The 13,591-nt window shown below is 44.6% G+C and overlaps 1 protein-coding gene across 2 annotated transcripts in view; it reads left to right on the plus strand.

The window, feature by feature from the left end:
• Positions 1-1,360: 1,360 nt before the first annotated feature.
• Positions 1,361-13,591, plus strand: part of PRDM11 (PR/SET domain 11) — a 30,329-nt gene continuing 18,098 nt past the window's right edge. The window contains exons 1-5 of one of the 2 annotated variants that reach the window (XM_074955329.1): positions 1,361-1,479; positions 1,873-1,976; positions 3,223-3,485; positions 4,767-4,834; positions 11,601-12,013. In XM_074955329.1, the coding sequence (XP_074811430.1) occupies positions 1,364-1,479; positions 1,873-1,976; positions 3,223-3,485; positions 4,767-4,834; positions 11,601-12,013 (964 nt within the window). In that variant the 5' untranslated portion in view covers positions 1,361-1,363. The remainder of the gene's footprint in view (positions 1,480-1,872; positions 1,977-3,222; positions 3,486-4,766; positions 4,835-11,600; positions 12,014-13,591) is intronic. The other variant, XM_074955328.1, reaches the window with a different exon arrangement.

Raw genomic sequence — 13,591 nt, forward strand, 5'->3', positions numbered from 1 at the left:
GTTCCCTGCAGGAAGCATGGCTGCCGACCAGACTCTGAGCATGGATCTCCCCACTGGAGGCAAGAAGCCCGGGGGGCAGCTGGGCTCCTGGCGGGGAGCTGCACAGAGCTGAGAATTCTGGCTCTCAGTCCTCTACACTGCCTCTCTTCAGTCGGGTGGAAGTGCTCCTGGTGAGGATGCGCACCACCGACAGAAGGAGAGTTGTGTGGACGTCAGCCACCACAGTAATTATTGCGGTGGCTGTGAGTTGACCTAACTTAGGTCGATTTAAGATTGTAGTGTAGACATGCCCTGAGTGTGGCATGAGTGTGATGATTTCAATCTGTGATGTAAAAGAATTGCCATGTTGGATCAGAACTGAGTTCTGTCTAGTCCAGTCTCCTTTCTCCGATAGTGGCCAGCACCAGATGTATCAGAGGAGGGCGTAAGAACCCCACAGTAGGCGTATGTGGGGTAATCCTGAACCCTATCCTGATCCCTAATAGTTACAAATTGGCTGAAGCCCTGAAGCATGAAGTTTAATCCCCCTTCCAAAATTTTTCTTAGCATTAATTATAACAACTCTGAATATTCTTGACATCAATATGTATGTCCAGTGTCTTTGTGAATCTTCCTCAGTGGGATCCTGTGACAATGGGCTGTGTGAAAAAGCATTTGAATTAGCCGCCTTTTAATTTAATTGAATATTCCCTTATTCTTGTGCTGAGACAGGGGAGCAGCATTTTAATTAAAACAATATGCCTCTAAGAGGGTGGTGGTAACCGATCCCCATTAATCACAAAGGGCGGAGAGAGAAGTGCCTGCTAGGCATAATGCCGTTCTGTTGGATTCCTGCATGCCTTTGGCACTGAGGACACGTGACTTTGTGTCATAGTGCCCAAAATATAGGAGGACTTCAGTGAGCACATATCCTCACTCCACCCTCTGTGGCACACTGAGACATGGTGCAGCCATACACCTAGACAAGTCATGGCTCATTGCCCATCTATAGACTTCTTCTGTTTCTAAGCATTATTTAAAAACAAGTCTTTGGTTATATAATCATACTCTGCACTACTGTAGTGTCTTTTCATCTGATGACAAAGCATGTAGCCCTATATTAGCTTCTTTTTCTGCAGATTTTGCGTAGCATAGTCCTCCTACCTTGAATCCTTATTCCCAGTGCCCCGTGTTACTCTCTGTATCTTGCACCTAGGCCGGACCTGTGATAGAATTACTATTGCCTCTTTGTCCAAGAAGGGATTTTTGTTTGTGCCCCAGACAAGTGTTTCTAGTGGCTGGATATACAATTCAGGGGAAGTATTGTGATTTCTCTATCATTCACTTCTCTCCCTGTCCCTATTTTTTCATTCTCTTTCAGAACATGAGTGAAAACCTGAAGGACTGTTTGATCCAGACCCACACTTCGTTAGGGGAGATGGTGACAATAAAGACTGAGGCCTGCTCTCCGTGCCGGGACCAGGAGTATGGGCAACCCTGGTAAGAGACTATACCTCTGCCTAATATGTTCCTTCATCTTGTCTCCATTTCAGCCATAGGTTGAGGTGGGTTGGATTGATGGTGCTCCCCTTGAGTCTCCCTGACCCGCAGCAGACATGGCAGATTTCTGCCAGACATGGTGGTTCTCCACCAAAAGCTCCCAGGCGATGTAAGCATTAGCCACGTGATGCCATTGGAGCACCTTGTTCTGGCAGGACAGCCTGGGGCACAATGTATCAGCAATTTAGATGGCAAAATCAAGTTTGACACTTTAGGCTTGGGAAGCAGGGTATGACTGTTCACACAGCTTTTGTCTCATTGTCTGTTCTTTTCTATTCTTTCTCCAGCATATCACACTCTTAAGTTCTTTATTCTCTTGCTTTCTCTCCCCAGCTCTGGGAGGGCTGACTCTCAATCCATGGAAGTGGAGCCTAAGAAACTGAAAGGGAAAAGGGATTTGATCATGACCAAGAGCTTTCAGCAAGTGGATTTCTGGTGTAAGTGTCTTATCAATGGAGGGAGAATTCTCCTCCTCTCTCAGTCCACCTGCCTCCCCCTGGATAGGAAAGGAGCGTCTGGGACAGAATTTACTTGTAAACCTGTCACTTTAGTTAAACTCCCAAGGACCCTGAAATACTTGGTGATGAAGCCGTCAGGCAGGGATTCGTGACAGCCAGTCTCCAAAGTTCTGGGTTTGTAGTGGGGCTGTGTGGAGAAATAGATAGAAAATGTGCTAGGGCCTCTGAAGCATAAGGATTGGGTAACTGTGGAGTTGGCCTGGCAGCCCAATAGAGAGCCTACAAAGTCCAGATTTATGAGTTTTGGAACCATCATTCTCAAGCAAGGGAGCATTGCATGGGTAACTTCTTTTTTCGTTCTCCACATCCTGGGAGGGAAAAGTGTCCTGGCATACACTTGCACACCCTGAGTGTTGTTGGCCTCCTAAGGAAGCCACAGCCCCTTCCTGTCACAGGAGAAGTATATGATTCTGTCTTGTCGCTGAGGCATATGACAAAGGCAGTGGGATTATGTGGGCAAGGGTATTTACTGGGTGTATACAATGGGTCATATACCCAACAAGCAAATGAGAGTGCTGCCTCCAAGAGCTAGTAGTTTTAAGGTGTAAGACAGCACAGAATATGTGGGATACAGGCCTCTATGGCTGACATGTTCTCGGGAACAGGTAGGCTTTCAAGAGGAACTTGCAGAATAAAATGCTTGGCAAACTGCTCTGGGTGTAAGCTGTGGCATGGGAGGAGCCACAAAAGGAGCTGTTGGCAGGGAGCTTGGGAAGAGAAGGGGTGTAGGAGGGGATATGGGAAGAGACATAGGTGGGAGTAGAATTGTATACATCCTGGACTGGAAGGAGGATTAACTTGATACAAAAAGTGAGTGGAAGCTAGTGAAGGGCTTGAGGCGGTGGGGAGATGTGGTCAGAGCAGCAGGAGAAGAAGGCAGTCTTGTTCCTCTTTTAATGAACTGGCTTTTTGTGTGTACATGCATCCATATGAACACATTTCTGCCCCCTGCTGAATGGAGGCAGGACTGCTAGACTGTGTCATAGGCCCTGTATTGCTGAAAGATTCTCCTTTTTCTCAGTGGCAGGGTTCTTTGCTTTTGGAGTAGAAGAATCTGAGTTCTGTCCTTATTGTTGAAGGTTGTATAAGCTAATAATTGCTTTCAGATGTTGGCATTTCTGCCAATGAAAGTTTCAGCTCACAAGTTAATTCCTGTTTCCTCCAGTTTGTGAGTCCTGCCAGGAGTATTTTGTGGATGAATGCCCAAACCATGGTCCCCCCGTGTTTGTGTCAGACACTCCGGTACCGGTTGGTATCCCTGACCGGGCAGCACTGACCATCCCGCCTGGCATGGAGGTGGTGAAAGAACCCAGCGGGGAGAATGACGTACGCTGTGTGAACGAGGTTATCCCCAAAGGTCATGTCTTCGGGCCGTATGAGGGGCAGATCTCCAGCCAGGACAAGTCAGCAGGATTCTTCTCTTGGCTGGTGAGTGTCCTAACTGCCTCCCTAATTGTGACAATCCAACCACACAGCCTAGAGCAGCGAGTTATGGGGTGATGGTACTAGCTCTGCTAAAAGAGTGAGTGCCTTTCTGTTGATATTCATTTGCAGCAGCTCCAGGTCCACCTATTGTAATTATTATTTTTTTAGGGATACAGATTAGAGAAGGGGGCTGGGAGTCAAGATTCCTGAATTGTATTTCCAGATCTTGGAGGGAATGTGGTCTAGTGCAGGACTTCTCAACTGATAGGGCAAAACCCACAAGTGGTCCACAAAGGGGTGCCCTCTGGGTCACAGCCAAGGGGCTGAGAAAGCATCGAAGTCCAACTGTCACTGGAACTTAGAAGAAATGAATGAATAGCTTACTCCGTCTCCTCTGCCTCTTGCTGTTCTCTCTGGCATGCCCTCCAGCCAATCCTGAGGAAGCTCCTCAGTGTATCTTCCTCGACTCTAAGGGTTGGGGAGGATCACTTCTGGAGATTACAGAACTGTTTCCATGACCTCTTGAAACAGCACTTCCCCCTCCCCTGAACCAGAGCACTGTGAAGAGCGAAGGAGTGAGAAGCCCGCCAACCAAGATTCAAGAGTCCCAGCACTCCCTAAATCTGTCATCCACCAGGAGCAGCTCCACTACCACACACAATCTTCAGCATTAAAAACCATCCTGCTATTATCCCAATCCCACAACACTTTTCAGCCATAAAGAAACCACAAGGTGGATTTGAGGTTGTGGGTATGAAACGTTGAGAACTGCTTGTGAGTGATTAAACCTACAACCAGGACTCCCAAGTTCAGCTCACAGCTCTGCTATTGATATGCTTTGTGACCTTGACCCAAGGTCCTTATCTCTGTGCCTCAGTCTAGCCAGCTGCAAAGTGGGGATATGCCTCAGTTCTGAGGGAGAAGAGGAAGAGGAGCATTCAGTCTCTGGCATCTTAGCTGAGACTGTCAACAATTGTACAAAATAGTGCCAGCTGCAGTGGTAGTTTTGTGATGTGGATATTTATACACTGGACAATGGACTGATACCACCAAGCTCATTTCACAGAGGGGACCACAAACACATATCCAGTGGGAGCAAGCTAGATGCTCTACTGGTCAGGGCTAGGTTTGAAACCATGACCCAGAGGTAAAATGCTTTATATCCCAGTACCCCCTGACCAGGGGCTAGAATGGAAATTTGATCTAGAGGTGAAGAGTTCTGTATTCCCTGATTCTCTCTGAGCCAGCCAGTCTTCCTGTTACTTTTATTTTATTATTCTACAGATTGTTGATAAGAATAACCGCTACAAATCTATAGATGGGACAGATGAAACCAAAGCAAATTGGATGAGGTGAGTCTGACTCTCTTCTGACTTCCCTGAAAAGGGCTTATGATCCAGAGAAAAGGCAGGATGCGCTTCTCATCCTTCTGTGTGACAGTTACAAAAGAGGCCCTTTCTTACAGGGTTCAACTCTTGTGTTCTTCTATTAAGTGCTCTTGTGAGAGTCCTCTGCTGTCAGATTGAATGGTCGGATCTAACGGAGGGAGGTGTGTGCAGAGAATGGCTGTTCTTTGTGATGAGCAAGCACAGTAAAAATAGTGAACAGATATACGCTTCCCCCTTTTTACAAACATTAACAAGTCTCACTCCAGTTTTCTTTAATTTTTTCTCCCCATTTTACTTTCCAGTGTTTGCAAATAATCTTGCAGAAAGTATTCCATATTAATTTTATCCTTTCCCATTTTCCAGACATTGAGAGAGAGAGAGAGAGAGAGAGACTTTTTCCTTAGGTTTCTAATGGAGCAAATTCTGCTATGGCGCTCTTCTGTTTGTTTTTCTTGTTTGTGTCACTAGTATGATTGATTATATAGGTACAGCTCATGTTATTGAACTCTACTGGCTGAGTGGCTTCGTAGCATCAGAACACAGAGCAGTGTAGGTACTGGACAAAAAGTGGATCTGGTTCTTGAATGGAATAGTGAGAAATGAAGATGTTTAGCATTTATACAGCACTGTTTAGTTTCAGAGTTCTTTACAAGTATTGATGTACTCTTTGCAGCCCCCTATGACGTTATAAGCAGGTAGCATTTACTTTGTATAAATTGGGAAGCTACTCCAAAGAGGTGAAGTGGCCCACGGCCACGGATATATCAGTAGCAGAGTTAACAGAGGGCATGAGAACTTGTGGATTTCTTGCTACCTCTGTGTTCTTACCAATCAATAACACTGCCTTCAGTGGTGGATTTTTGAAGAGCTAGATAGTTGGCGTCAGGAAAGCATTCCAGACAAGATCAAAATAACTTTGGGGTTAATTGGATTGTTGGCCCAAATGAATAGTTCCCTTATTAGCTTCACCAAGAAAAGAGGCATAGTGTGGAACACATATGGAGACACTACAAAGGCAACCAATCCAGCCTATATTCTGGCACTGCTCTTCTTTTTTGTCTGCTTGCATGAATGGAGGGTGTCCTGACACTTGTATCCAGGATGCCAATGAGACAAGAAAGGCTGGAGTTCTTAATACTGTCATGTGGTCTTCTGTGTGTGAGAAACCTTTACTCCAGTAGGACTGGTCTCTAGTCTGGAGTTATGTAATTCGTGGAAAAGAGAAGGGGTGGGAGGAGGAATGGACGGATATTTGGATGTAGCTCTTACAGCAAAGATTTCAAAGATCAGAAGCCATAATAGAGATTTCCATGGTCAGAAGCCACGGAGAGATTTTTCTGCTATTGTTACCATTTCTCATAACCCAATCAGGGGCAAAAGAGGGAGTAGAGAGAATATGGTCCCATGAAACAAGAACCTTATAACAATATCTTCCTCCTGGATTTGACTTGCATGGCCCTACCACTACCAATTTTCATGTTGGCTCTATCCAGGACCAGTTACCAGCACAGCGCCATCGGACAGAATGACCTCACAGGAACCTTTTCACAAACCAGTATTTGCCTTGGTTATGTCCTGATGGAATGGCCAAACCATTCTGCTCAGCCTGGTAGAGTGAGTAGACTATAAAAGGTTGGATGGAGAGAATCGGGACAACAATGGAGATAAGGTGCAAGTAGGGTGACCAGACAGCAAGTGTGAAAAATCGGGACAGGGGATGGGGAGTAATAGGCACCTATAGAAGAAAATGCCCCAAATATCAGGACTGTCCCTATAAAATAGGGACATCTGGTCACCCTAGGTGCAAGAGGGTCACCAGACTCCTTTAGGGGTTGTTTATTGGGGGACCCCAGACAGGTCACACACAAACTGAACTCCATGGAGTGAAATCTTTCTGATCCTTCCACATAGAGCCTGGAAAAAGTGCTTCCCACAGTAGTAGTGTGGGGACTATGACTGTATTCATGCTAACAAACATGATGTTACTAGAAAGGATGAATGGGGGAAAGTTTTTGTGTATTCAGAAACTTTCAGATTGGGTAGGCATTCAGGATCCTACCTTAGCATCTTACCCCTCATGGATATTATCCCCAAAAGCTATACTTCTAGGGATGCTGTAGCAGCATCTGAAAAAAGAATAGCGCTGTCCTTGCCATTGCGAAGCATTCTCTCTGGGAACAGAGTGGGTTTGCTCACCAGGATGGGGTAGTACGTGAACAGCAGCATGAACTGATTCATCATTGTATTGTGTTTATGTGTCATTTTACGTGTGTTTGACCCACCAAATCTGATCATCTTTATATTCCTAATGAAATTTGGCACCTTCCGGTTCTTACTTTTTGGGGAATCCAGATCCTCTTTAAATAGGGCAGTGGCTAGAAGGAAAGGAAGAACACAAGACAGGGCAAGTGACGAGCAGCAGTTAGGTGACATGTACAATGTTGCATTTTTCCTTCTTCTCATGCTTAATCTCTGAGAAGCTCTTGGAGCTGGGCTGCATGTTGAGATAGCCACTGATCCAAGAACCAGTCACTGTAACAGTCTCCTCTTTGCGTAAAGGGTTGTTGTCTCTAATACTGTGTGGAACGTAGTGGTTTTTTTTGTAGGGATTTGTGTGAACCATTTCCTCGGTCTCACTTCACATAGGGACTGGCTTTGAACAAATGCCCGGACTCAAACCAAACCTCAGTCAAAATCGCTATGTTGCCTCCAGCTTTAATAAGAACCCAGGAATCTACCCTGATCCCGAATCTTACGAGGGCTCTCACAAAACCCAGAACCAGCCCCATTGTATTGGGTTACTTTTGGGATGTGGCAGAGACACTTCATACAGCTCTTGGTGACCTTTGTCATAAGGGATGAAGCAGGGGACACGTCTGGAAAATGGAACTGCCTTTGAAATAGGGCAGGAAGCCCTTAGGACACCCTTCTGGGTGACTCACCATTGTCCTCATTGGAAGATGGTGAAGGGAAGCATCTGGAGTTGTGGCAGTGTCTAAGGGGATTATCACAGTGTGGTGTCTCACATGTGAGAGGCCTAGAATTCCTGTGGCAGGTTACAGTCTCCAAGCTGTTGCTAGAAAAGAGCACTCGAATTCTCAAAAATGTATTACCTAGTCCAAATCCCCACTCTGGGGATAGGAAAGTCTTAATTTACCTCACCACATGCACATATGTGCATGGAACTGTCTATGTGTTTGCTTTTTTAAGTTTAGCATTGTTGGTGCAACTGCTTGGGAACCTTTTCCTACCACGTTTATGATGGCCGCATATGCACACAGTTGGGATGGGTTTGTAATAGCACTATCTTACTTTCTTCAGCCCTTTGGGCATGGCTGGGGATGGATGCCTGGTTTCAGTGTCCATGCTCGTTTAATTTAAGTTGGGTTGCATACATCCATTTCTGTTAGCTCTCAGCATGTGGGGCCTGAGGGCTCTTATGGGTCCTCCTGTTTCAGTGAATTGCTGTGAAGAAGTAAGAAGTCATATAAAGCAGTATCACACTGAAACTCTGACGGAGCCACAAGCTCCCTGCAAACAGCAATCTGAAGCCATTGTGCATTTGCTCCTCAGAAGCAGTGTAGAGTGTAGGTGGCTTTGTATTTAGAACGATTCTGTATATCACAGATTAGCAATTCTCAAATACTCCTTTGCAACTGAAAGTGAAACTTGTACAGCTTTAAGCTGTCTCTGGGGCCCTGCTCCTTCTGAGCTGAGGAGTGAATTCCAAAACGATGGATGGGCTGTTATGACTCCTGTGGGCAGGGTCTGGCAACACTTCACATTACATTTTGCATGGGCCACAATGCTTGAAAGTTAAAGCCTTCTCCTGCCATTCACACAATAGGTGCCAAAACTAGAGGCCTGAAGAAGCTCTAAAAGGCAAAACACTAGTTTTTAATACCGACCCAAAACTCATCCCAGGCTCCTGGTAACTATCACAACACTGCGCGAGCCTCTCACAACCCTGTGAAAACCAGGCCTGCTGGGAACCTGACACTTTCTGGCTTCATGTTTTGACTTAATATCAGGCCAGGCTTCCCAGTTTTTGTAGAGTTTTTTGGTTTTTTGGTGTTTGGATTCTCTTAAACTGCAAACTGAAAGGAAAATTCGACTTTGATGCACAGACTCAGAAGGAAAAATTGGTCTCAGTCTTGTTAATACTGTCAGCTTACGTTGCTCAGAGCAACTCCCAAGCGAGTTCTCTGTTAAAATCTCGCCGGCTTTCCCTTTATAGAGAGATTATCATACTGTTATCCCTTTTGACCAGAACAGTTAGGCAGTACTGGAAATCTTGCTGGTTGTTTCAGTTAGAAGAAGAAATTGATGATGTCGTGAGATACTTGTTTGATACAATTCTGCTTATTTACAAAGAAAGTGCATAAAGTCCAGTTTCCCTGAACACAGTAGGAATCATACAGGAGACAGTTTCCTTGCAAATATTCCAGTCCTCTTTTCCCAGCCAGCATTCTGCCCCAAAGCTCTCTCTTAGCTTTCTCTCAGGGTCACGCTACATGTTCTGCTCTGGCTGTCGGCTTTCTGCTGCCTTCTCTGAGTGCTTCTGAGGTGTTTCTGGAATCATCTGTGCACAGGCAGATGTGTACACACACACACAACTCCACCAGAACAATACCCCACCCTCAGTATTTGCATTCAGCCTCCAGTAAAACCCCTCAGCCCACATAGCCCACCTCCTGACCAGCCTTTTATGTGGCCTGTGTTTTGGGCAGTGGCTCCTGTTGTTTCAGGTACCTGTTCCGTAAAGGAGCTTAACTGCTTCTTTCCTTGATCCTGAACAGGGGCGGCTGTTGTGCCTTCAGTGAAGTTTCACCCCTCCCTCAACATAACAGTACTAAGGAAAACAAACAAATATACCTGAAAGGAGTCCACTTATTTTTCCATATGTTTTTGTCATAGTTTGCATTTGTCTAGTGCCTTTCATGCCAATGTATCCCAAAGCTCTCCACACTGGGAGGCAGCACCTCCTGATAACTAGTGCAGATTACAAAAATGGAACATATTGCCTACCCCTTAAAATGTATCTTGGGATCTTTAGTGTCCATGCCGCGCAGACAGGACCTTTTGTTTCAGATCTCCTTCAATTAACACTCCCTCCCTTCACCCCCCTCCCCAAACTGCATGACATTAACTATAACTTCTGGTTGAACATATAATGACATCATGCAGTAACAATATAATTAAAATTAGGCTTTTTAATGTGTGGTCCCAGATTAGATTAAACTTATTTTTAAGGACACTTTAGATTTTTTTCATTTTCCCCCTGCCGCCACAGTGCTACTATAGCAGAGAGTTAAGGTGGTTTGAATGCTCTAACTGGGCATTGTCCATACTTAATATGTTTGGATTTCTTTTAATTTTTAGCATATGTCTGAATTTCCTGGGTTTTAATTGTCTGATTTGGGGTTAGTTACATCATCACTGATTGTTTTTACCTTAAATTACAGATACATACTTTCAAACTTTACTCCATCTTGATGTAGATTTTTGTGAGAATTTCCTTTTTAAAATGATCAGAAACTTCATACATAGATGCTGAACAGGAAATCTAAAGAGAACATTATCATATATTTTTAATTATTGGAAGATGTGTGGTATCAACCTTAAATCATGTTTATTTGAAATTTTGAGGCCAGAGTCACCTATGTGTTCTGACTGCTTTACTCTGCTCTGGAATAACACAAAGCACCCTGAACATACTGGTTAGGTAAGCTGGGTTTACAGGTGCTTTGTATTCTCAGTGCACACCTGTTTCCCCTGCCCCTCCAGTCTTCCATTCTCCTGCACCCACCAGGGCCAGATTAACCCATCACTGGGCCCTATGTAAACATACACTTCTGTGCCCCTCTCTGCACATGAATAATAAATAGCCATGAAGTACACTTGGCATGGCTGGGCTGGCTATGCTGTGGATCCGCCAGGACTGGTTCTCATAGTGTTGCTGCTCACTTTGGCAGAGGGACAGCCGGGCCAAACTTGGATGAGTGGCATAGTGACCGGGCACTACTCAGTGAGTGTACTGTATGGTTGTTTGTTGGAATTCTCTGAAGTATAGTATTAGTTAACTACACTGAAGAAGAAACTTTCACTTAAGAAGATAATAAGTAAAAAAATTACTATTAATCAGTTCTTAAATTTAAAAAAAGTATTCATATGGTAGCTTGTGGATAAGATTTCAGTGAGTTTTAACTGTGAGGGAAATTGAGTCTGCATTGTGTTCCCTTATTAAAATCATTGAGAACACACAAGTAAGGTCAAGACACAGCATACTAAGGTTTTTTTTAAAGATCCCATTTTTAAATTGTTACTTCATAAGGTAATTAATGGACTTCGCAAATTCTCACAAAATTCATTCACTGTTCCGTGTATTGGTGAGGATATGCTGAAATGTTCATACATAACAAAAGGCTTTGAATCCCGGCTTTGAACTCAACTCAATCTTAATTGTGGCGCTCAAACTGGCACCTCCATAATAGTCCGAGTTTCAAGCTTGAAAGTTACCTTTTAAAAAACAAAATGGCTGCCCTTTTCTATCTCGACTGAGGAATATTGAAAGCTTGTTGTGGGTGTGGGTGGAATTGGTCCTACCAACTCCGTCTTGCTGGAAATCAGCCCCAGTGCAGCACTGGGCACGTGGTTGGATGTGGGGGGTGTGGTACTTGGCGTTGATTTCTTTTTACCCAATTGTGCTTTGTGGGATGTTCAACCCAAGGAATATGACTGAACGAAAGAGGAAGCCCAAGTTTTCCAAGGAAGAGCTGGACATTCTGGTCACTGAGGTGACCCGGAACGAAGCCATGCTGTTTGGGAGGGAGACAATGCGTCTATCCCATGCTGACAGGGACAAGATCTGGGAAGGCATAGCCAGGAAAATCACATCAGTCAGCCAGGTCCCCAGGTCTGTAAAAGACATTAAGCACAGATGGGACGACATGAAGAGAAGGACCAAGGACAAACTGGCATTCATGCAGAGGTCCCTCTCCAGCCCTGGCAGCACGGGGCGGCCCTCGGCCATCGTCCTGACCGCCCACGAGAGAGCCATCGAGTCGACGCTGCATTCGTCACACCAGATGCACGGCTTCCGGAGAGCGGATCTGGACGTGGTTGACAGCCCATCAACGAGCTGTAAGTATCTCTACATTAACCTCTGTTTTATGCTCACATATCTCAGTTTTGACGCAAAGGTGTCATTTGTGTATGATATGAGGTGTTGTACCTTCCTGCTCACTGTGGTGTTGGTCGCTAGTAGGTCTCTGTTGATCATGGTGAAGTGAGATGGAAGCAAGTTTCCCCCATCCCATATTAAATTTTTTTTTTTGCGTCAACTTCTCCCAGCCTTTTGCCCTATTGTGTCTCCCCCTCTTATGATTGGACAGTTATAAGGTTCTGCCTTTTTAAGGGGTGGACAGCAGCTATCAAAGCCTTACCCAAGCCAACCAGGTATGGGGAGCTGGATGCAACTACTTCCAGTGGGTGGAAAGACCGTTATGAAGGACTAGGGAGGGTTCCCAAACATGCATCCCAGTAGGGAGGAGACTCTCACCAAATCCCATTACTAATGGATCCGCTGCACTGTAATCAGCTTCAAGAAGGTCCTCTTTTTATGGTGACTATTGACACTTGTGCTCAGGCCATTGTGGGCTTCTTATTTAGTGGTTTGAGTGTTCAGTGCAAGTAATATCAATAGAAAGGGCATCTTAATGATTTGTTTTCTTTCCTGAAACAGAAGATTGACTCTGCTTTTTAGTTACGCTTCTTATAGTGAAATTCACGAACTCCTTCCAGCTCTATAGGCCTAAATTCCTTTCTACTCTGTGTCGGTTTGGTTTGTTTTTTTGCCTTTACTTATGAATTTTTCTGTATGGATGTGGCACTTGTTTTGCTGTAAGCCTATGGAGATATGAAGTAGGGAAGGAGGGATGTCTGTTATTCTGGAAAGTAGACTAAGTATAGTTTCACTCTTGGTGTTCTCCCACCATGTTCTGTCTCTTCCCTTAGTGCTCTACCAGTTCACGTTGTTAATAGAAATGCAAGGACAGAATACTAGCACTGGCAAAGTGAGGCTCAGTTAGGGTGTGTCTATACTGCAAAGAAAAACCCATGATGCTGAGTCTCAGAACCTGGGTCTAGTGACTCAGGCTCACAAGCCTCAGACTGTGGGGCTAAAAATAGCCATGTAGACATTCCTGCTCGGGCTGGAACTTGGGCTCTGAAACCCTGTGGGGGGGATGATCTCTGTTTTTCTGTGCAAGATAGACATGCCCTTAGATAACTCCTTGTGCCTACCTTTGGAAATCAGTAATCTATCTTTCAGAATCAGAAGGGTAATGTGCACATTTATATGGGGTTTCTAGCCTTTATCATCCAGAGATTCACGTCTTAACTGATAGCCTTTTTCAAAATAGTTAATATGTCTGTGTGAGGATATCAGTAGGTAGCTAGAAGTATAAGGCATTATCATTATATTTGATGTACATATGCCCATGAACAGGGTTATCACGAGATTTTTATTGCAGTCAGTGTCATTACAGTGACGTGGGGTTTTCTTTGTGTGGCTTTTTTTCCCCCTGCAACAGTCTAACATACCTAATTAACTTGGGGTCTTGTTGTTTTAAAGCAGCATTACCAAATTACATCCCTTGGCACCAAACCAAAAATATTGCAATGCAAGTCAAATTTGGCAAGGACCAGGTGCCATTATAT

The sequence above is a fragment of the Natator depressus genome, chromosome 6 (genome assembly GCF_965152275.1).
Source record: "Natator depressus isolate rNatDep1 chromosome 6, rNatDep2.hap1, whole genome shotgun sequence".
In the NCBI taxonomy this organism is placed as follows: Eukaryota; Metazoa; Chordata; order Testudines; family Cheloniidae; genus Natator; species Natator depressus.